Source organism: Vicugna pacos, chromosome 13 (assembly GCF_048564905.1).
Source record: "Vicugna pacos chromosome 13, VicPac4, whole genome shotgun sequence".
Taxonomy (NCBI): Eukaryota; Metazoa; Chordata; class Mammalia; order Artiodactyla; family Camelidae; genus Vicugna; species Vicugna pacos.
The window spans coordinates 13,839,398-13,865,050 of NC_132999.1; the positions used below are offsets into that span (position 1 = coordinate 13,839,398).

At 37.9% G+C, this 25,653-nt stretch overlaps 1 protein-coding gene across 1 annotated transcript in view; it reads left to right on the forward strand.

Annotated features, from left to right (window-relative positions):
• Positions 1 to 25,653, forward strand: part of NEGR1 (neuronal growth regulator 1) — a 769,326-nt gene that overhangs the window by 308,150 nt on the left and 435,523 nt on the right. The window contains exon 2 of the mRNA XM_015240167.3: positions 5,097 to 5,329. Coding sequence (XP_015095653.1) covers positions 5,097 to 5,329 — 233 coding nt within the window. The remainder of the gene's footprint in view (positions 1 to 5,096; positions 5,330 to 25,653) is intronic.

The following is a 25,653-nucleotide window of genomic DNA, read 5'->3' on the forward strand; positions in this document are numbered from 1 at the left end:
CAAATAGGACTTTATACTCCCTAAAGTAGGGACCTGCCTAATGTGTTGTAACATCATTTATGAAGGAGCGCCTTAAAAGAGTTCAGGAAGCAGCCATGGCATTCTCATTAGAAAAGCATTAACTGTCTTGAGCTTGGGTTTAAATAAATAAAAATCTCGTAACGAAATGAGATATTCAAGCCATTTCTATACACTTTCCCTACAACCAGATGTTTGGAACGATGTATACAAAACATCCAGATGATTGACTGAAAATTTAAGACTCTGTCATGATATTTGGCACGGTGGTAACACAGCTTACACTGAGGAGTGTAGTTTTGGAACCGTTTCACTCATCTCCCTATAAAGTAGGTAGTCTAGCAGAGTTTTTAACTGAAGTGGAGAGGGGGGTTTCTTTCAAAAAAAGCCATGCTGTACTCAATTAAAGGATATATTCACTATCGAACATTTTCATTCAGATTATTTCATTACCTAGACTTCAAAGGGATCCTAAGATCACTAGCTGTTAAAATGTTCTGCTTGGAAGTCCAGAGATGCAAACTGATTCAAGGCTGTGACCTGAGAGCTGTTGCTTCATCCTGCTCCCATCGATGACTTGATCATCTTTGCTTCACCAGCACATGAGTTCCTCCATCTAAACAGGGGAACCCTCACCTCTGCTGCTATCTGACTCTAAGAATGCGTAGCAGAGTCTGCCACTGTGGTTAAAAGTGCAGGCCACCTGGCTTCGCTCAAGATACGATCTCCCAGTACCCTCATCTCTTCATTGATAAAATGAGGATAATAGTATCCGTCGGTTTATGTGAGGATTAAATAGGGTAATGAATGTAAAGTGCCTAACAAAGTGCCCAGCACATACCAAGCAGAATACTTACTGGTTTAACACAGTTCCTGAAGTACAGGGTCAAATGCTGCAGCTCCTTCTTCTTTCACGTAGTCTGAGCCCAGCCCGTCTCTGCCCACCACCAACCACTTTACACTGTTCACTCAATGCTGAGACGGGTTCTGCACTGACTGCTTGATGCCCACTTCATCCTCTGTATCACACGGAAGGTATTGTTGTGCTACAGATGTTTGCACTTAATTACATGTTGTCATAGTTAATGTGGCTTTGCTTGCCGGACTAGGTTGCACTCTGAGAATTTTGATATACTTGACCATGTTATTCCTTCTTCTAAAAGTGTTTTAATCTTTGCCTTCATTTATCCACTCAGCAAATATTTATACTTATTGTTTTAAGCATAGGCCCTTAGAATATACAGAAGTGACCAAATAAACAGAGTTCTTGGATCTTACTTTTAGCAGGGAGAGACGGAAAATAATCAGTCGGGTGAGTGGATAATACGCCTAAGCGGGAGTGTTGGGAACAGTGGTGTTCCTTTTGCTGTTTCACACATTAGGTAGTTCAGTGCAGACCTACGAAGATAGGGAGCACACCATGCAGACCTCCGGAGGAAGAGCGTTCCTGGTGGAAGAAACAGTAAGAAGTGTCAGCTTCCTGGGGCAAGAGCATGTGTGACTTGTTGCAAGCACAGCTAGAGGCCCAGGGTCGAGAGCAGAGTCCACGGGAAAAAACAGGAACCATAAGGTCAGAAAAGCTTCAAGGGGCCAGATTCCATGGACTGTTGATCACCCTCAGGATCTGAGGCCTTTTATGAATGAAATAGGAAGGCTTGGGTGGTTGATGATCTAATTTAAGCTCTATAAAGTTCATTCTGTTAGCTGTGGGGAGAATGGGGTCAAGAGCAGAAGCCAAGGACTCTCAATCATAATAATCAAATTATAACCACAATTTAATTACTATATTTTTACTTCCTGCCCTTCATGATGGCTATTCATGAGTATACTTTATCATCCTTGCTAAATTATAAATTCTGTGTGAGCCAAGATTCCAATGGATTACGCTTTTAGACATCGGAGTTTTTGGTGCCAAAGAGCACAAAGTAAATCCTCACCACTTTGCACTTCTTCCACCTTCCCACTCTCCTCCGTAACACCCTGAACACTCTCCTTCTTTTCAGAATTTCATCTTAATACAGCACATACATATCAAGCAGTGTCTCTTTGTGTAAAGGGGGAAAAATAGGGTGGATATGGAGAGCAAAGAGGAAGTAAAGAGGCAGGAGACGTAGTCCTTATGCCAAAGAAGTCGTATGTGTGTGTTCCTGGTTCGTATATTTTACACGATCATCTTATAGTTGACCTTAAAACTATGTATGATCTATGTAAGTACCTTTTGATTTTATAAAATAGAAAGCCATCCCTCGGCCTTGCTGTTCACAATTTGTAAAATTCTGCATATGGCAATTTGACTTATTTATGTTCTAATTCAGCAGTGTAGTTTGGGAACAATTCCACAGAAATCCAAAGAAGTAATACCTCAGTTGTTTTCCCTGAGCCTCATTCAAGGGCCTTCCTAATGTATGTCTTGAAAAGCTTTGGGTTGGGACCAATAACAATTATGAAATATAATTACCTTAGCCAAGGGGACATAAAGGGCTCTTTTTTTTTTCTCATTTTTCACAGTGAAAAAATTAGGATCTATTCTTCTATGAAGGTCTCTGACATGCCAAAACAGGAATAGTGCTTATACTAAGACTGGGAGTTGTAACCCAGATCGGGTCTATGAAAGTTCTAGTGTCTAAAGGCTAGTTCATCTCTGTGGTCTTCCTGATACCGCCCACCCCCACCCCCAATAAAAGTAAAGCTACTGCTGTCGCTCGGGAAAAGGAAATGCTAGACAGACTGTTCTAAATCAGACTTTCATAGTAAAATATCCATTAATAATTAATTTTCTGCTTCCTTTAGGACAGGACAGGTTAAGCAGTTGGTCACATTGAGTAAATAAGGAATTACTTGCAGTAATTTCTGCAACATTCTAATCATCTTCCCATTTCTGAAACCTATTTTAAAAGTCTTTGATCTGCATTCTGGTGAAAAGGACACTGAATGCAGAAATATAAGTCTTGATTACAAATTCGGCTTTGCTGCCCACTAATACTGTGGCTTGGGCAAGTTGTTTAACCTAAACATTCCATTTATATTCTAGTGATGAAGTGGGCATAGACGTCTGTACCCCACAGGGTTGTTATGAGCCCCAGATAGGATAAAGTGTGAAGTCTACAAATGCAGAGGTCACATGATAAACACTTGATAAACCCAGATTTTGAACACAAACATTGGAATGATCATAGTCCTAGTAGTGGTGTTTCAGTATTCCGTGCTGTACCAGTTACACACGTGATCTTGTGAAATGGTAGATCTGCCCCCTCTATCTTCTTTCTGCATATTATTAAGAATGACAATATACTATAATTGTTTAATTATGTCATTAAAGTGGGTTTTATTTTCTTCATTAAATACATCGGGAAAAGCTTTTCAATTAACAATGACCTTTATGACTTCTACTGGTTGGTATTCTGTAGATGGTGAAGCTGACTGCAAATTAGATTCTATGATATACCTTGTTCCTGATTTTTTCACCCACTGATTAGTTTCATACAGTTGGCAACAGCCTACCCTGTTGCTTTCAGCTTGCAGTTTTGTAGCAATCTCAAAACACTGTGTTCAATCCCCCAAGGTGTTCTGTAGAAATGCTGTCAAACCGTTTCGATGTATGTGTATTTTCATTCTGTAGCTGTGCTTTGTACTCATTTAAGAGAACCAGTCTTTAATTTGTATCCGGACATTTTCAGGATGAAACACAGAATTCCAGGCCTCAGCAAAATCACTGATATATGACTACAGCCTTCTGTTCTAAATCTTGACATGCCTGACTCCTATTAGATACAAAGCTGTAGTTTTGAATTTTGTTATAGAATACAACTTTGAATAAATAGCTTCAAATTCATCCTTAAAATCTACCAATTGGCATCATGCTTGCTATTATCATCTAGCTCTAGCTTACCTTTCCAATTTCTCTCTCATCCCTCCTACCCCATATCCTATGCTTATTCATACTTCCTTGAAATGCCTGGCTCTCTCACCTTTCCCTGGTGTGGTCCACATACAGCACCTCTGTCTAGAACACCTTTTCTTCCACTCCTCATCTCCTTACCTCAGACATTTCCTATTCTAAAAAGCCTTTTCTCCTTACTTGCAGTAACCTTTCTGAGTCAAGTAACCCTCTTTTGTCTCTTGTGTATCTTGTGCCAGATTTAATAAAAATATTCATCTTTCTGTATAGTATTAATTGGTTGTCTTAGTTAGATTGTCCTCCCTACTAGATTAAGTTTTTGGAGAGTAAAGGAAAGAACTTTTTAAAAATTTACTTCTTTTTTGAGAAGCAGGAGATAATTAGGTTTATGTATTTTTTTTTTCATTGGAGGTACTGGGGATTGAACCCAGGACCTCATGCAGGGTATGCAAGAGCTCTACCACTGAGCTGTATCCTCCCCGACAAGGCAATACTTTTTGACTCCATAAATAGTTGGTGTTCCATAAGTGTTTGTTGGATAAATGAAAGCTTTCTGGAAAAACTATTGGTCAGTTTATTGAAAAGACAACAAGAATTTGCTACTAAAAGTTTTATAGTAGCCTTGCTACAATTAATTACAACAGCAGTATTATCAGTAAAATGCAGTTTGTAGATTCAGTGTACAGGCCTACTGCTCTGTAAATGCAGATAATTTTAAAAATAAACATGTATATGGTACCATTCTGCACTTTCTGCATCTGGTACATTATATTCAGAACTGGATTGGGTGAAACTAGGCTCTCAAAAACCTATTCTACTTCTTATGATTTCAAAGAAAGAATTGTGTTTTAGTGTTGAAAATGTTATTTGAACTAATCTAACCTTATTTAAATTTACTTGTCACCCAGGCAGAATGAAAAAGAATTTCGACTGGCTTTGAATTAAAACACACACACTTAAAAAACAAACAAAATAATATGAAATTCCATGCAGGTATTGTTTCATATTTGCTTCGGGAGTGAAAAATGTACCAGTGTGTTCACGTCTCCTGCGTTTATATTTGATGTTTGCATTTGATGCAGTGCCATAATTCAGCATATGGAAATACACTCAGAAGAAAGATAATGTTGTCTCTTATTTTCATTTTGATTAATAGTGTTCTGTCTCTGGTAATTTGTAGGTGTTATTTGGAAGATGGAGCTTCAAAGGGTGCTTGGCTGAACCGGTCAAGTATTATTTTTGCCGGAGGTGATAAGTGGTCAGTGGATCCTCGAGTTTCAATTTCAACATTAAATAAAAGGGACTACAGCCTCCAGATACAGAATGTAGATGTGACAGATGATGGCCCCTACACGTGTTCTGTTCAGACTCAGCACACACCGAGAACAATGCAGGTGCATCTAACTGTGCAAGGTATGTGTTTCCCTAACTGCTGTATTGTGAAGGTCTGTGCTTAGAAATGTCCAATATTGGTATATCAAAATGCCTGAGAGGCAGCTGACAATGTTGAAAGATATGTTGTCATTGTCTTCAGGAATTTATGCTCCTAGATTCCATTAAGCATAATGGCTGTTATAGGCATACAGATCCCCACTTACCAAGATCAAAAATTATCCATTAACACCACATTATGATTTTTCTTGTCTATGATTCACTTTGTATCTTCCTATGAGTCACCTCTTCAATAAATCTTTGAGAGCCCATGATTGATACATTAAAATAAATCTTTTATATCCCATGATGGATACATTAAAATATTAGAACTTTTTGAAATATGGATAGTAACTCTGAAAGTAATCCTCTAGCCTTTCAACATTCTGTCTCAGTTCAACTTCTATTTACTTTGATTCAAGTCACAATGAAAAGAAGCAGCCTTTTAGAATTACCTTATTTAAATATAGAGTATTTATGAAAAAATATGGTACAGAATGCTTTATACTTTAATTTACTTCAGTAGATCGTAAATCATGCTAGCAAACTTACAAACTCCAAATACAAACAGAATCACCATATTATTTTATTTTTCTTGCATACTAAAATGTAAGAGCATTTTTATCCTCAACACAACTGCTTTTCAGGGAAAATGCAGTTATAATGCTAGCAGAATGGAAAATATATGTGTTTGCCCTTTTGCATTATTTCCTCGTGCTTTATAGATTAATCATGTGTTGTTTGCATAGAACTAGTATGCTGTGGAACTCAAAGTGGCATTGCAGAATTTCTAAGTAAAATTAATAACACAATATATGATAATGGAATGGCAGTGAATGCATGTTTTATTCCTATCAGGAAAGCTGAGTGGGCAAGTTAATTGTATTATTTCTGAGTCTACCATTCAGAAATCAACAGTAAGTATTAATTTATATACAAGGCTTAACATCCAGAAAAGATTGCTCGTCTACAACTTTGTTAACTGAGCTTTATTTCCTCACATAAAGGTACAACTGAATTCAAACGCAGCATCCACTATTAATAAATATTTTAACTTTGTGATAATGATTCAACTTGTGAAACAATTAACTTTAAGAAGGAAAGTATAAATCGAAGAATAAGTCAGCGCATTTCCTCAGTGGTTTGTCTTATTTCAGATCATTGAAGACTTTGGTGATGTGTCTTAAAAGCATGTTAAGAAAGTAACAATTTCATCGAAGTCTATCTTTATTCAAAGATTACCCAGAGATTCCAGAGGGCAGGAGTTTATCCAGCTTCAAAAACTGACATGAAGTTACAAGTCAAAACCACATTTCTTCAGTTATCCAAGCGTAGTCCTGTTCTCTTGTTTAGTTTGGTGCCCTTTGCCTTGAGTTTCTAGCTCAAAGACTATAAAATATTTTTATTACATGAGGAAAATACTTGGACAGTAATATACTTGAGTCAATTGAGATGTGGATATTTTGCATCTTGAAGATTTAAATAATGTATTTCTGAACACTAAATATATCCCTTTTTCCTTTTTTCCAAGTTAGGCCCATATATTTATATGTGTATAAAAGCCCTGCTCAGGCAAATGTTTAATTTCCGTAGACTTTCCTCATAAATTTATATTACATAGATTATTTAATATTGTACACAATTTTAAAACTGTCACATGCCTCACTCTGGGCCACATTTTTTTCTGACCATTTGATGATTATAAACTTCTTAGCACCGCTTCAAGACGTGCATGTTAGAGATACACTTATTGAATATTTTATCAGTATAATATTTTATTCCTCTAGAAAAACAAAATTTATGTTCTCTTTTGATGTATGTGGTTGGGTCAAATTTAAAGCTAATAATTTTACAGTATTTATGAACATAATTACTTATTAGAAGTTGATTGACATGCAGGCAGTTTTCCAATTACATTAATGAAGTTCAGAGAATACGTTAATAGGCTTGTCAGTCAATTCAAGAACTAAATAAATGTCATAAAAAGTCAAACCCCAATTAAGCTACATTTCCTCTCAATGTGCACATTTCTTCAGTCTCTGGATCTGTTAGGTTGTCTGATACTCAGGTGTATCTGGATAGTTTTGAGGTGGGTTTTTTTGCCTAACATTTTATCAAACCTTGATTCACCAAGGTAAAGAAATTTAGCAACTGAGAGCAAACTGTATTTATTAGTCACTGATGTCAAACACACATTGTCTGGTAAAAACAAAGCTCATTTTTAGTTGTTGAAACTATGTGCTCAAGGGGGCTATTTTTAAAAATTCATTTTAGAAAGGGGATAATTAAAAGGGTTTCTGCCAACACAGACTTTGTGCTTGGGAAATTTGTTGGTGTTATTAACTTCTTAGAGCTATTAGTATCAATAAATGGAACAACAGGGGGGAAATGATACTGGAGTAGGAGTTGAAAATTTGGGTTGCAGTCCTGAATTTTCCCTCATGAAATGGGTAATACTCATGCCTTTCTACACTTTAGTTTTTACCTGTGAAAGAGGGGAGGAGTGGGAAGGAGAACTCAGGCTGAGATTCAGATCATAAAATCTTAAGGTCCATTCTAGTCAAAACTAAAAAGACAGATGATAGAGAGAAAAAAATGCACTGTGATTATTGCTTTTGATTTGAACTATACAATGTTTTATTTTTAATTTTTATTTTTTTTATGATGGTGGTACTGGGGATTGAACCTGGGTCCTCATGCATGCTAAGCATATACTCTACCACTAAGCTATACCCCAACCCTTGCTTTTGATTTGAAAGGAAAAAAGTTATTTAATTAAGCAAGATGAAAAATATTTTATAACACATGTAGTAAGAACCATGCTAACTAAATTTTCACACAGTAGCAACTTCTAGTACTTATTCTGCAAGTATGCTGTATTTATGTCCATGTATTTTCTTTTGCCAACTGAGCTGGACCATGTATTTACTCACAGAATTTGAAGAATGTAGTGAGTTGGTGTTTTGCTTCAAGAGGGTGGAAACTGGCTGATGGATTTAGTAAGAAAATAGATTTTCCATTACCTTTCTGTAACACTGATAAATCAAGTTACCCAACTGTTCAGTGTTTCAAATCATGTGGTGTAGTATTTACTAAGAGCAGTCTTTCTTGTTCATGAATATAAAAATGTATGAGGCTTGGCTACTTATTATGAAGGCAGATCCCTATTCCAACACTCTGATGATAGGAAATGTAACATGTAAATGCTACCTACTCAAATATGTAACAGGATGGTTTCTACTTTAAGTCCCCGTTTCTAGTCCAGGTTGTACACAGCACAAAATAGACATCCAGAGATACTGTATAATAACTAAATGTACACACAACAGCCCAGACAGCACCTTGATTGCAGCCTTGTGGGACTATGAACGGGAGACCCAGTTGAGATGTGCTGGGACAGAAACTGAGATAATAAGTGGATGTTGTTTTACCACACACACACGCACAATACATGGAACATTCATCACTCAACTTGTGCCCTTTCAGGGAGATACATTCTAGATTTCCTCTAGGCAGGGTAGAAAGAGATTTGACTAGCACACAACTCTATGACCAAAATAAAGTCGCTCAGGTGTTTTGCTGAGCTAGAATATTCGTGATAGATGGGATGGTGTACTTCCCTTTTCAAAGACAGGCTTGTGCTGGGAATGCCATCAGCAGAGGGCATGCCGTGGTCGGTCCTTCCAGAGATGGCCTCAGACGCAGAGAGGCACAGTCACGTTCTGCCTGGGGCAGAGACATCTGATGACTGGGTGAGGCAGCCACTGCACGGGCCTCTCCCTCTCAGCTCAATAGGGTAACTCTGCTGGGCCCGTTTAGCCCCACAACAGCTGACGCTGTTGACTGGTGTCCACTACAGCTCAGCCTCTCACTCTGTTCAGTCTTATCTCCTTCTTCTTCCTTCTCCACAGATTTATCACAAGGATATTCCCCAATAAATATCCTAGCTGTAAACTGCATCTCCTTTCAACTCAAAGATCTTTCACTATGACAATGTCAGATCCTTGCCGCTGACTTAGTCATCGTGTAGAGAAGCCCCTTGTAAAGCAGAAAGACAGCACATTCAAATGCCATTCATTAGTACCATTCTGCTTTCTATTTGGAAGGGAATTTATAGTGGCTTATTGAAAAAGTGTTGAGTACGCCAAGATAAATTGGAGAAATCAGAGGCAAAAGATAAGGGAAGAAGAGTAGGATGCAGTCAGATGTGAGGTTAGATTATAAAATTTGTGTCATGATTTTTAAATATATTTTAGAGCTTGGTAAAAAAAATTGTAGTTCTAAGATTTCTAGCACCCAGCACAGAAAGAGAAACAGGATCAGTTATTCATTTCATGGTCCTGAAGGTTAAAACTCATATTTCTTTATACCCTGATCCTGTTACTCAGAGAAACATTTCCACTGTGAGTCATCTCAGAATATCGCTGGGAACTGTACGGGACATCTCCGCAGTAACTGTGTAATCCGCACAGCGCCCACTCATAGGATTGATCTTTATAGCACCTCTCAACAGAACCTGAGGTGAAGAGAAGTATAAACAATTTAAAAACCAAAAAATAAATTTAACAAGATGTTCGTTCAATAACAGAGAAATAGCATATTGATTGTTGCTTAATCTATGAGTAAATTTTAGAACCTATCCTTCCTGAGTCAAACCTTTGCAAATATTATTTGTCTCACTGTGTCTTTGAATAGGAATTCAGGTACAGATATTTCACAATGATCTTTACCAATGAGCATCTAGAGATCAATTGTTCTATGCGGCCACAAGTTTAGAGCCATATTCTTTAAAGACCAACATACCTTAATCTCCTAGTAACATCCTTGTATGAATATCAAAGTCTGGACAAGGGACGCACTGGAAGAGACAGACATCAGCCACACACTTCTGCTTCAGACTGAGCTGATGGGTAATAACGCCGCATCACAGGACGTGGACCTGCCTTCCTCGAAGGACCCAACACGGGGAAAAAAAAAACTATAATGGTCAAAAAAGCACGTCAAAATACCACATACATTAGAAAACTCGTCATTGTTCTGCAATGGAAAATACTTTAAACTTTTCCAAAAGCTACAAAAGAAAGCCAAAGAAAAATTATTAGCACTAAGAAAAGTTTTACAGAGCCCACACGTGTCAAAATAGGCATCGTCTGAGTGCGATGATGGCTTAGGCAAGGTCCCTAGACTGGCTCCCACTCTGTTTTATTCAATCTTTATTTATACCTGTGTGGGGAGGTGGAACTAATATATAGGAACCCCAATTTTGGACCTACATTAAAACACAAAGAAGTGATAAAAATCTAAAGCAAATATCCTTAATATTTTTAACTTGGAAACAAATAATAAGCACCTGAAATAAAAATGGTTCCTTAATGTAATGATGTTTCATTATCCCACCCAAAGAACCTTGAGCTTCAAGGAATGTAACTGCACAGTGTGTATATAAGATAAAGTAAAACGTTTTACTTAAAATGTATTATTTTTCAATTGAGATATAATTGACATGTAACATTATGTTAGTTTCAGGAGTACTACATAATGATTCCATGTTGTGTATTTTGTGAAATGATCACCACAGTGAATCTGGGTAACATCCACCCTCACACATAGTTACAATTTTTTCCCTTGCAGTGAGAACTTTTAAGGTTTACTCTATTAGCAATTTTCAAATATACAGTCCAGTATTACTAACTATAGTCACTGTTGGTGTGCAACCTTGGGAGTTCCTCTGGTGAAATTTGAACCTGGTCCCCATACACAGAGGACAAGGAGAGACCTGAGAAGGATGCAGACCTTTTCAGATTGGTAAGTGGCAACTTTAGTAAGGAAAGGAACTGAATAAGAGGCTTCTCTTGAGTGATCACAGACGAGATCTCCACACCCAGCCATCAAAATCTGAGAAGTTTGTATAGAGGCCTTAATGAGTTCAGTTATGTGTATTTAGTCCAGACGTTCGTAACAACACATTACTCTCTCAAGACTGCATCCTTGAAATGGCTCCTAAAGTGGAAACAGTGGGCAGAACAGACAAGACAAGGGGGAGGGGAAAGGAGCCTCCAGCTCAAGGGGCGACCTGTAGTCATGTCCTTTCAGTGATCTCCTCCAACGGTCAAAATGCTGTACGGTATATCCCTGTGACTTATTTATTTTATAGCTGGAAGTTCATACTTTTTAATCCCCTTCGCCCATTTTGCCCTTATCCTCCCCCCAACCACCAATCTAGTCTCTGTAATTATGAGCTCATATTTTGTTTTTTGTTTGTTTGTTAGGGAAAGAAAGCTCCGAAAAATGATCTTAGTTTTTTGTACATATTCCATATCTTTACATCATTAACTTGATAAAAGTGATAAATTTCTAGGATCACCTTATATGTGGTGATAAATATATATTATCTGCTTATAAGAAAATATTAATGATTACTCTCTAAAATTAGGTTCTACGTGATATCAAATAGTTGAAATAAAAGTTACATGGTAGGGGTGTACATACTCATTTTCATTTCCTCTTCAGGGAATTCCTACCTGTTCTACAATAAATCATGTTTTGCTTACCCCAGTTCACATTATGGTGCAAGTCCAGTGGGAGGCAAAAATATACTGAGTTTGTACAGACTAATCAATACCTGAACACTAATCACTGGCTCAAAACCCAGTCAGGTAGGATAAATGATATAAAGTTGTATTAATTCTTGCAGATTTTCCCTCTAGTGATGTAGCCGTAACAGTGGAACTTTACCTAAATACCCCTTCCTCCATTTTTCTATTCATGTTGGTTTGGAATGTGCAGATTCACAATTTAGGAAGAAAAGAATTTATAAGCATTTTATATGCCCATTAGTTAGTAAGACTGTCATTGTAGTCCCCAGGTGTTTTATCCAATGAGAGGCATTTAACCTGTTAAAGAATGTATATATATATATATATATATATATATATATATATATATATATATATATATGGATGGATTATTGAGGTCCAGAAAGATAATGGCTTGGTATCTAAACACTTTGGCAAAATTATGCCTAATATGTGAAACTTGAGAAAATGAAGTTCTTCAGCTGTCATTTGTGATCTAGACTTCAGCAAAATTATTCCTTCAAACATACCTTCACAGAAACACTCAGATCCACTCACTGGACTTATAAGAGAAAGGCCTATTTAGGCAGTAAAATAATGCATACATTTAAAAAAAAATGCGTTTTTCAGTTGCAGTATTTCATTCTTTTTTTCAGGCATTCCAGTCTGGCTAGAAATACTATGGTTACATGGCAGTGCATAGCAGGCCAGCTGCTAGGAAGTTATTACCTCATTTTTATCTGCGAGTGTATTGACATGGTGTAGGTCATTGGTGTAGCTACTAGGGTCCATAAGAAATAATTCCATAAGAAATAACTAATTTTTAGTGAAATTCTCGTTTGAATATTGGTTCTTCTTCCAGAATAAACATTTTCTTTTCTTTTAAATGTTCTTTTTCTTCTTTTATAGTATTTAGAAAAGAGTACTGACTTATTTTTCTGCAATTGAGATAAAAGCAGTATCAGAAAGAGAAGGTAGATTTTAATAAAAAATATTTTCTTTGAAAAATATTTTCTCTGTAAGTGTAGTGATCATATTTTCCTAACCAAAAATTAGTACATGAAGTTTTATGTACTGTTTAATACAGGATCTTGTATTAGAACAGTATTATAGATCAAAACTGTGCAAAAATACAAAATGTTGCCTATTATACCCAGAAAGAATGAGTAGGTTGATGATATTTTCTTAAAACTTTCAGTATGCTGTCACTTGTGAATGACAGAGAGGTTGGAAAGAGCAAGAAAAATAATACTGATAGATATGGCACACTGTTGACTTCCATCTGAGTCACACACCTTTTTCCTAGAGAAGAGATTTCGTGAAAACTACTGCTAAACTTTGTGAGTTAGTAACAAGGGGAACAATGTTGAAATGTAAATAAACATCTTTATTGTGCTAACTAGTGAACTGTGCCTAGCAAGGGTGGCTCTACTGCAGTACCTCTGATCTACTCATGACTTGGATAATTTTTGGAGGGGTGGCCGAAGAGGGACAAGGAAATCAAAGAGTTGTGTATTTGACGGTCAGTGTTGTTGGGGGAGAATCCTACCTTACTTTGCCCTTTTCTGCAAGGTTTAAGTTTTGAATCATGTTGGCAAGTATTAAATAAAAGGATATCTGAGAATGGGATGTATAAGAAGTGGAACAATATTTATCACGTATTGTGAGACTAACTAAGTAAAGAAGTATTTCTGGTTAGGGTAGCATACAGTTCAAAATGCTATTTGAAAATATTTTGAAATAGTTAGCTCTTTAAGCAAGATTTGATGCCCTGTAAAAGTCCCTTCAATGATTGATGGGTATTCATTGTAGTTCTTGAAGCATGTTTGATAAGTATCTCAAAGCTCAGACTGATCACATTTTTATTTTCTTGGTAGTAATTCTGTTTTGGTTTTGTGTGCTGTATTTCAGAACAGTTATATTTGTTGCCTATCTTGGAGTATCTTTATTTTTTCCTAAAGAAACAAAGAAAACAACTGTGTAAGTAATACACGTCAAATTCCAATGCAATGTACACTATCAGTATGAAAATCTCTCTATAAATAAAAGATTACCAAGCTTTAGCTGGTCCACTTATTTTGAGAAACCCTGCAAATAAAATCTAAGCCTGGTGAAATTATTTGTTTTCTCCTCGGAAGTCATTGCATTGGAATTTGATCTATGAAGTAATTTTACTGTTTTCTTCTCCAAATCATGTGTACAGTTAAGAAATTACTACCAAGGCAATTAGGATTTTGCTGTTTTCATTAACTAAATTCTGAATGACATACCCCTTGTAACCTATTTGTAGGACAAAGATAAAATTTAGCAGAGGAGAAAATTTGAATCTGCTAATGATAATGTTTATCTTATGATTTGTAGCAGGACAATAAGAATTAATTATGGATAGTGCCAAGAGAAAAATGGGCACAATTAAGGCTGGCAGCAAAGTTCAATTTGCAGAATCAGAGTCACTCTATGTCCCGACGTCTCTTTGCCCTACATCACTTCCCTCCCAGTCCTTCAGCACCTTCGGATTAGTGATCTTGTAAGAGCAGTAGAGAGACTCAGAAAGGCTGATCATGCACCTGCAGTAAGCTGTCTGAGCTTTTTAACACACATTAGTAGGTCTGCCTCTAGACCAATGGCTCTTAAACATTTTGTGGTCATTAACCTGTTTGAAAATCTGATGAAACAAGTAGACCTGATCTCTAGAAAAATACACATACACTCCACATTTCACAAATTTCTTATATGAGCATAATGCTTATGGACCCCCTAAATGTATCCCTGGACTCCAAATAAGAACCCCAGTGAACTCCTTGATGGTGAGGACTGCATCTTGATCCCTTTTGACTCCCAAACATCCAGGACAGTGCCTGACAACTGTTAGGGACTCAGTAGAGAGTTATTGTTTGTATGTGTGTACATACTTCTTTCTCTCTGGCTTCAGGCCAGTTACTTTGCTTAAGCTGTGACTTAATGTATTGATGCTATCTTTAGGGCAGAACACCAGGAATGCTGACATAACAGGAAAAAATTTTACATTGAAAGGATTAGTTAGGCATTCATGACTTGTTTGCTTATTTTCATTCCAGGTCATAGCATCCTTATCCTCTGCTAATCCTCATGTTTTCACAAATGCAGAATAGTGATTGGATGTTGTAATGAAAAAACAATAAATGGGATACCGGCATTTTATGAAAAAATATTTTTCTAGTAGCGTTTTTTTGAGAACAAAAATATCCTTTTTATGGGACAGAGTTACTACAAAGATTACAGGCAGGGGTTCCTAGTGCCAGATCAAGAATAACATGATTATAATTTCTTTTCAGGTATTTCATTTATTTTTTCAGGTTTTTATTTCAGCAAGTGAGGGGAGGAGGTGTTTTAAAATGATGTACTGAAGAATGAGGAAGGACAGATTTCAGAGCTATTTGTCAGTGTGGTGTTAGGTAGCATATGCACGTTGTTTTCCTTTGCTTAGGACCCTTTCATTTAAAGGTAGTCCATTTAAAAAAAGACATCTAGGATTAGATCAGTTTAATTTTTAAAAAGATATTTGTGTAGTCCTGCTTTCATTCAATGCCTACTATGTACAAATATGTTGGCTAAAAATTGCACATGCATTCCTCCTTGTGGGAAGCAGAATAGTGGTCCCCAAAGATGACCATGCCTCGAGGGGGAATTAAGATTGGAAATCAACAGACCTTAAAAATAGGCCTCTTATCTTGTATTATCCAGATGGAAGCAATGAAATCACAACCATCCTTTAAAGTGAAGGAGGGAGGGAGAAGAAGAGCATCAAAGGGAGATATGACTGTGGAAGTGGGTCAGAGGGATGTGATGTAAGCACATTCAAGCCACTGTTGTTGTCTCTAAAGTTCGAGGAAAAGCATCATGAGCAAAGGGTTGTGGGTAACCTCTGGAAGCTGGAAAAGGTACAGAAGTGGATTCTCCACTAGAGATCCTAGAAGAAAACACAGCTCTGCCAACAACTCAGTTTTCACTGAGAGAGACATATATTGGACATCTAACCTATAGAATTATAAAAAATAATTTTTGTTGTGTAAAGCCACTAAGTTGTAGCAGGTTGTTATGGCAGCAGATAAGAAACTGACACACACACACACACATTCAAAAATAAAAGTACTTCCATGTCCATCTAGAACAGAGTTTCTCCACCTTGGTTGGCACTATTGACATTTTGGACCATGTAGTTGTGTGTGTGTGTGTGTGTGTGTGTGTGGTGGGAGAGAAATAAAGACTGAATGTTTGCGTCCTCCCAAAATATATATGTTGAAACCTAATGCCCAATGTTACGGTATTGGGATGTAGGGCCTTGGGGATGTGCTTAGGTCACAAGGATGGAGCCCTCAAAAATGGAATCAGTGTTCTTATAAAAGAGACCCCACGGGAATCCCTCCCCCTTTCCAACATGTGAGGTTACAGTGAAGAGACAGCCACTGAGGAAGTGAGTTCTCGCCAAATCTGCCATGATTTTGGACTTCCCAGCCTACAGAACTGTGAGAAATGAATATTTGCTGTTTATACGCGACCCAGCTTGTGATATTTTCTGATGACAACCCAGATAAACTTACTACACCGGCCTCAACACGTCAGACACTAGTAGCAGTCTCTAGCTGTGACACTCCAAAGTGCCTTAGAGATTGCCAAATGTCTGCTGGGGTAAAGGTCACCCCAGGTTGAGAACCACTGAACTAATAGAAAAGATAGACACCAACTTTAGTTCTCTACTGTGTGGCAAGCTGTTACAGGCCCCATGAAAGTACAGATCTTCTCTGTCTGCCCAACTCTTCGTGGTTACAACAGAAACTGACGTGCAATGGGGGTTAAAATGAATATTTGATAAGTCATTGAATGAATGAATGAAGCCCCTTAGGAATACAAGCCAACCAATAACCAGATACAATTCTTCTGACTTTTTTTTTTTTTATTCAGTAATGATTTGGGCAATAGCTCCCTTTGAAACTAGTTAAAACCAAAGTTCTCCTAAGTCGCCTAGTGTGGCATCAGCGTTAGATTGATCTCAGGTAATAGCCAGCTCTGATATCCGTACAGAGTATGAAGTTGGTTTTAAGTGTTTCTATCTCTTTGAGATTCAGTCTCATTCTCTGAGAAGTAAAACATTATACCCAGCTTTCTGGATGGCTGTGAAAATTTTTAAAAATATTAAATGTATAAGAAATTTCTCAAAGTGTCTGATTCAGAGTAGGTGTTCAATAGATTTTGCCTTCTTTTTTCCAGTGAGCCCATAATGTACAGATAAAGCCTTTCCTCTTTTTCTCTCTGAATTAGGATATAAATGAGATTGTTCTCATCAATTTCAAGTGATTTTTTATTTAAGAATTAGACAATGAAGTTAATCTGTAAAATAGTAGTAAAATTAATTACTCTTCCTTCCTGTGGAGAAAATCCACGTGAAAAGATATAATAAATTTATACCAATGTCAGGGTTTTGAGCTACAATAATTGGAAAATAATCTACATTAAGAAAAAACTAATTACTACCTAATATTAAAAAAAAAGATATGGTGGCAGTCATTTTTGCCTATTTGATCTCAGAGCTATTCTCTGTACCTCTTCTGCTGTGTTTTGTATCACGGAGTTGGCTGACCCCCATGGGTGTGTTTCCAGGCTTCTGTGTTTTCTGGTTTCTGGCAGGAGTCAGTCAGTGGGAGACAGGAGTGAGAGATGGGAGGGAAGGGCAGAAGTCAGGCTATTTTGCCCTCTCTCATTGCCCGAGGCCTTCCTCTTCCTTGGCTCCAGCTTCTGTTGGACAGCGCATCCTCCCACTGGCACAGGTGACACCAGGCAGCCCCCTGGGGTAGGTCCAGCTCCTGGTGGGCAGTCACCACCTCTGGGCTCTGTGATGACACCTGCTGGTAGAGTGTTAGTGGCTCGTGTTGTTACGCATCTCTGAATAGTTGATAAGTCATTGAATGAATGAATGAAGCCCAAAGTTCTCCTAAGTCGCCTACATACACTCATCTTCATACACTTCTTAGCCCTTCATCACCTGTGGAAGCAATTCCCTGCATTAAGCCCTCTTTCTCTGAAATACTTAGTTTCTATTTTCCTGACTGATACAGATCTTTTCCCTAAAATTTCAAGTGCTTCCTACTTGTAAGTACTCCCAAGAGATATATTTTAAGCTTTACCCTCTACGTAGGTAGGTAACCATTTTATGTAATGATAATTACCTCTTTACATACTGAAAAATATATATAGCTCATTCCTGAGTATAAAAAAACCAAATTGAAAAACAAATTTTAAAATTAATTACACATATATTGGGATCTCGGATTTACTAAGCTAATTATCAGAAGGTAAGATAAATTAGGGAGAAAAGATAAAAGTATGCATAATTATTAAATGCTGGGATTTACGTGAGCCTTGGGCTTCTCTTTATTAGCTTTTTGGGTGCAATTATCATTAACATTTCAGCTGCATGTTTAATGAATATTAGAGCTGCAAATACACAATGGCACGCATGGAAACCACCACCTTTTATTATTTACACAGACCGCAACTGTAAGAAAAATCACCTAAGAAGAGGCTGTAGAGCCGTGGTTGTGTATTTACCCTGCTCCTGGGCCTTGTGGGGAAACTAGTGAAAAGCAGGTTGGGACTCTTCCCCAGTAAACCAGGTACCTGACTTCGGACACGAACTCTCATGCGACCGAGGCACATGCTTGAAGTTTCTGCCTTGTGTTAAGCCTTGTTCTAGGTGTTAGGAAAGCAGAGATCCACAGATTAGCTTTTCCCTTCAAAAAACTTAAAATCGGTGGGGCGATTCTGATGAGGCAAATGAGTGCACTAGAGTTAGACAGGGGCTGGGACAGATGTTTCTGCAGGATCCATATGAAGGAAGTGGTCCTCTTTTGATGGAGGGCCAGGGCCAACTTTTGGAGTAAAGCAGTTGTTGGGAAGAGGGACTTGAGGCTTGATGACAAGGCAGGAAGTGACGGTTAGCTGGAGGAAACTGCTTGAAAGTTACTCTTAGTATGCATAGTAAATCTTTCGGAGCTAAATGAGAAGCTACTTCAAGATCCAGCGAGTAAGTGCTGAAGAAGCAATTAGAAGTGTGGTGCCACATTGTCTTGTTCCATAAAGTGGAATGAGGGTTTGGGGATGAGCGGTTTGAAAACAGGACCAGCTCTTCTGATTAGGGGAATGGCCCCATTAGAGCGTTGCCATAAGACAACCTTTAGAAGTGGTGCTGACAAAGAAACGCTCAAATGCGCAGCTCCTGAGAGATCAAGATGCTGTTGGAAGTTGTTTGAGCATGTGAGAAGCAGTGGGACTCTTGGGGAGCAGCTGTAGGAGGCTGTAATTGCTGGGCTCAACTGCCGACTGGAGCCATTCACTGCTGAGAGGAGCAGCTGCCGCGAGTTTAAGCAGGGAGCCCTGGGGAGCCACGGCTGGGAGCTTCCCCAGATTAAGATGCTGCCACGGGAAGCGGCGGTTGTGAGTGTCATCATCTGGAAACTTTAGAGTTATCCAGCCAGCTCCACCATCTCGGCAGTTGGCAATGGTTGGAACACAGTCTTACACAGATGAAGAAATGATGAAAGATAGACAAGACTGACAAACTAGGTTCGAGATTCTCAAATAATAAATTTCCTCAAACTCTGCCACAGGATTTCTTGGCTGATGTGCTGACTTTTTGTTGCTGTTTGTTTGTTTCCTGAGGAACATTTTTTACCCTAACAATAGCTGTTATCCTGGCCAAAACAAGGTGACGTAACTTTAAATCAAGGGATTCTTTAAGCTTAGAACCCAAAAAAGTATGTGTAAAATTTGGTAATTTTTGATATTTTTCTTCTGGGAAGAGTGACTATCATTTTTATCCTGTTCTCAGAGTTCCTGACACTAAAATAGGTTAAGATCTTTTTTTTTTTTTTTGACTTAAGCCAGAAAAAAAGGGTCAACCTATGGAGAACTTGGGAGCATCTGTCAAAAACATATCCACGAAAGGCATTGTTGTTTAGCTGGTGAATCTGTGCCATCATCCTGGTGAACGCTATCTGGCATTACTGTGAGGCTGTCCTCCTGAAAAGTGTGAGATAATATACCTACATGTCTCGGTGATTGACTTTCATCTTTTTGGACTCATATAAATTCAGTAAAAAGGAAGAAATAGAAGCAGAATAACAGACTTTACATTTTTTTTTTAATTAGATGGCACAAAATTCTGGTATAAGGACTTGAGAAAGAAAATCCAGTTGGGACACTATTGTAATGGTCCACACCTGAGCGAGGCTCTGAGCACTAGTGTGGATACCATGGAAATGGAAGGAAGGGTGTAGAGGTAGAGATGCTCAACATGTAAATGTAAGCGCCCTAATTTGTAAATTATAATATACCTAGTGATAGTTCTGTTTTGTTGCAGTCTTATAATGTTGCTGAGTTCTGTCAAAATCACTCCATCTAGAAAAATTCCATGTGGATTAAGCCACATGCTAGTCAGTTGCCCTGGCTTTAATAGTACTTCATTGCTGTGGATTTTAATCGATAAACTTGACCTTCAGTCTTTGCCTGTTATACAATCTGTTCTGAGCAAACAATGAAATGAAGTGAAGTGAGTTAGGCTTTGAGTATATTAGTGAATTGGGGTTTAAGTGACCAAGAATGAAATGTCAGAATAACAACACAAAGGAGAAGATGAACTTTATTTCTTTAGGTTCGGCATACCATGCTCTCTTTTAAAGAGCATTTTTAACAGAATGGCTATGTGTAGTTTTCAAAGTAACATAAATTTACCCTTGAAGTACCTGACCTCCTAAAGAGTCCTGGAAATAGTTCCTCTAAGTCTGCTCTAGACGAATAAAAATTGTTCTCAGAGGTATTTATTTAGCTAATGAAGACACCTTACACCTTGCAGAGCATTTGAACAATTATTTGACAGCAGCAAACATTCCACGGCTCATCCATCTCTCATGGAGACTTGTCGGCTTTGCATACCTTGGAGTGTTTTTTCCTATCTCCGAAGGAGACTCTGCCCCACTTTCTGAGACTTGGCGTGTGGCTGGGATCACTGCGAGGCTTCTGAGCTTGCAGTTCACACAGCCCACTTGTCTTTGACAGTATGATGTGTTCCTCTTTTAACTTCTCAGTACACAGCAGTGAGGTCTCCCTTAAAGGCAACCTCACTGAATCTGTGGTTTCTGAAGTGTGGTTTGTTATCCACTTGGCTGCTGCCAAAATATGATATGGCTGACTTTTTGCATTTGCAAGTAGTTGAAAAATTGGTGTGGCTTTATCAAGATCCAAAGGAGGGAATATATGAATCCCTAACCCTCTGAATTCACAGCAACTTCTTGGAAAATACTTAAGGCTTAAACATGGAATTAGTCAAGTGGGAAGAATTACATATTTCAGAAGTAAAATTATCTCCGGTTTTGTTGCTTCAAGATAAGTGCAGGGGTCAGACTTCTGGTCCATCACCTTCCGAAAGAACAGGAGTTATTTGTTACGGTTATTATTAAAATGTTACATTCCTGTTCATAGATAGCTAAGTGTACCGGTTTGATTTAATGTGCTTCATGATTTCTCAGTTCTTGCCTTGTCTGACTGTGGTGCTTAGTCCTTATCGTCACCGTAAGGTGATATTTACAAGTAGCCTTAGGGCCCAAGTGCTGTGCTGTGCACTTTGCCCAGAGTGGCCACGTCCTCCCTGACTACTACGTAAAACCAAGAATGTTAGCTCTAAAGATACAGAGGCCATGTGCACACACATGAAGCACCAAGCAGGAAATGTTACACCAACCCCCAACTTTCTCTACTTCCTGGACTTCTTCAGATGATCAAAACTTGCCCACCACATACATCCCGCAGGAAATTCTTTTGCTTTATCCCAAAGTGCAATCATTGCACACGGCTTAATAAAACCCTAGGCCTGTCCTTTGGAATATAGTCTGTCTAATGAGAGAATACTGTGTATTTGGGATTGAAACACCTCTGGGTTTTAGGATTTTGACCTGATGATTCTGCATGTATTCTCCCCATTTTCAGTGTTTTGCCACGAGTCCTTTTTAAGGATCTTCACACCACCTTGATTAGAGTTTGAAGCTCTCTCTGTAGGCAGCAGTACGGTCAGAACAGCAGGTGAACCCCTCGCTGCCTGCTTCCCCCAGTGCAGCGGTCCCTTCTGCCCCCTTCCCCCCTTACCATGCGAGCACTGAATAGTTTGCTGTCCTGGTAGAGACCCTTGGTGTTTCACACTCTGCGTTTTTGTTCTTCCTTGAGCCTCTTTCTTCCCTCTGAGTAGAATTAATCACCCCTCCTCTGTCCTCTTTGACCCTTTCCACACTTCTGTCAGAGCCCACTGTTGGTTAATATATCTGTGTTTCTGACAAAAATGTAAACCACATGAGGGCAGGCAGTGTGTTTTCATAGTGAATTTTCATCATGAATTAATGTATGCTGTTGTAACTGATGTGAATCAGCTGATAGAACCATGCTTTGCAGAGAAAATGGCTTCTCCAGAATTTTGATGCCATTCCATGTGCTTACCCAGTGGAAAGGGGTAAAATGTTAGACTGGGGCAGACCTGAACATGGGTCTTGGCTCCGCCACTTAGAACCTGTATGAACTCAGGCTTGAGATGCTCACTCCTTAGATTTACTTTAAGAATTAAAAGATGAGCTATGTTAAGTACTGCACAGAGAGTCACTACTCAGTAATGTTACAAATCACTATTATCGCTTCTTGTAGTGAAATTTTTTAACATTTGTATGTGCACTTACGAGTCAGTTGAAAAGATCCATGATTAATTTCAGCTCCTCGGTTTCTCCTCCTTTTTGTACCTCTAACTTCTTTTTTAGCGGATGTATTGAACAGCATTATAATTATTATCTTCCTGTTTCTCTAACTTTCTCTTTTTCATTTTTTTTATTTTGGAGGGGTTATGACGGCAAAACATAGAAAACTACATATGCCAAGCCATTGTTCAAATCTGTAATGACAAAAAGGCTTCTTGTCTTCTTAAAAATAAATGTGTTAAAATGCCACCCAGCCACGTTGTTTATTAAAACTAATGAGACTCTTGCTAACCTTTTTATTTCTGACGAATCATCTCCCAGCTTGACAACAAAACAATTTTAAAAAGTAGATTTCATTACATGGCCTCCAGTTTTCATAACGACAGACTAATTACAGACCATACTTGCTGCAAAAAAAATTGGTGTCAACTAAAGGAAAAGAATAGCTTTAATAGCAGCCAAAAGATTTTATACACAGAATGGTAGTCATTACCGATAGTCAGAATAAGAACACGAGAGCAAATAATAAACCCATCGATTAAAATAGGTGTAAGCAGGCACTGATGTCATAGTAAAAAATGATGTCCGCGTGGGTCTCTCTGTGGACCTACAATCGTTTCTTTACTTTTTGATATTATAACATAAAAAAGAAACAGAGAGAAAGAGAGAGAGTGATAGTGAAAGGGAGAGAGAAAAAACAGGGACTACAGACTGTGGTTCCCAGCTCTTGCCTCTTACTAGGAGGCCATGCAAGGAGGAGCCGCATCCTCCCGTAGGACCGAATGCTGCAGTGCTCTCGTGCTTGGATGCTTGCTCAGAATCATGGGAAGAATAAACTAACACCCCTACATGTCCATAAGAAAGGTGGAGGAGGTTCACATTTAATGAGAGTAAAAGCACCAAGTGATAGCACCATGCTTAAAATCCTATGAAGCGTGGGACGATCAGATGAATGGTAGTAACTTAGAGCATCTGGCTTTCATTGCCGAGACCTGCACCGTGTCATCAGCCGATGTCCTGCAATCTTGAGAAGTTATAGGGGAGAAGGCAGCAAAAAACATAGTATAGTGTTTTACAAGCACATGCTTGCTTAATCTATGAAGATCCTGAACTGCTCTAGAGTCATTTTTTCATGAATTTCCAAAGGTTCTGATTAATGGGGAGAAACTGTGTACCTGTTTCTCTTTGCTTGGTTTAGTTTCTTTTTTTGTTAAGTCATTAGATTTCCCTATGAATGTTATTTTTATATTCTCATGTCTCCTGAGAAGTAGCCTACAAAGGTGTTTTGAGTTTGTTGGCATAATTTGGAAACTCAGGAACAAATGGTATTTTCAGTTAATTTATCTATTAACAGCAACAGGGTTCTGCCTCATTTACCTCTTCTGTGAAAAACATAAGTGGAAGAAAATACAGGGGGGAAGAAAAACAAAAAGGAGCAGGTTGTTTATGCATTAATGTAACAATCACCTAGATTTTGATTGTTGAAGTAAAGGATGGATGAAGTGTATATACAGTGACAGCAGCCTATGCAGTCTTCATGGATGCTCTGCCAACATCTTCTTACAGGATACAGATAGTTCTGTGAGTTGGTTCAGAAAGAGTTAATTCTCACTCAGGTTTGGTGTCTGATCATCATATCCCAGGTTGACCATAAACTCTAGTCTCAAAAGCCAGAAATAATCTCACAATCTTCTCATATTGTTGAAGTTAGAATGTCTTTGTTTTAAATTTAGCATTTGTTATGTTAATGGAGAGGATGTTGGTATTGTGATTAACTCTTCAAAGAGAAACTTATGCCACTGAGGGATTAGAGGCATGCTGGGGAAAATATCCTTTTATCTTACATACACCGAGGGGTATATTTATTACTCAGTGTTTAATTTTTTTTTCCTCGTTTTCTTCAGAAGAAACACTTTGTGTTATTAGAGTTTGCAACCATGTGTTAATGACTGTAAAATAATGAAATTCAGGAATGGCAGCTCTATTTTCTTTTTCCTTTTGTGTGTATGTGCCATCCATCCCTTTGTTGTAAAAGATTAGAAAGTGCTGAACATCTAGAAAGAAAATAATGGGGAGTGAAATCAGGATAAAATGAATAGGACAAAATTCTGATCAGTTGATGAAGACATGTCATTTGGCATTGGGGCATCTTTCGGTTTTAACATATTGTCTCATTCCTTCAAAATCTAATCTCTACCACTGGGAAATCCAAAAATGACAGCACAACATGGGAATATCACACAAAAGGTACCAGTTTAGAAGTGACATCACGCAGGCTTCTCTTCTTGTCCGTCGTCAACAAGAGTAGAAAATGTAACGCAGGAAAGGATTGCTTCTCTGCTTTACTAAATATATGAGAAGCTAGAAATACATGAATTTAGGGTGTAGAGTGTATCTTTAATATTATTCAAACTTATGTAAGAATTTCCTCCAGGGAACTGCACTGAATCACGTGTATCAAACAATTATAATTAGTGCTGAAGGTATGTCAGAGAAAAGAGAAAATGATTTTAAAGAATAAAATTGAAATTATTACAAAGTATATGAATGTATTCAATAGTATCTAACAGTAAATACATGTGTATATTTATACACCTACATATATAGGCATGTATAGATACACACCTTTATATTTATATATAAATACATTGGAGAGAATATAGTAGAATATATTATTTCCTAAAATGTATTCTTGGAACAATAGTTCTAATTTTTTTGTTATAAAAGGGATTCAAATAAGTTTAAAAGCTGTGAATACTATACTCCCCTCTAAAACACACAGATAGTAAATATGTGTTGATTCTCTAAGAGCAATTTTTTATTGTAGTATCTGCGGTAGTCAGAATAATGGCCTCCAAAGATGTCTGTCTCTTAATCCCTGGAACCTGTGAATATGTTACCTTTCCTGGGAAAAGGAGAGTTCGAGTTGCAGACAAAATTAAGTTTCTTAATGCAAAATTTAAAA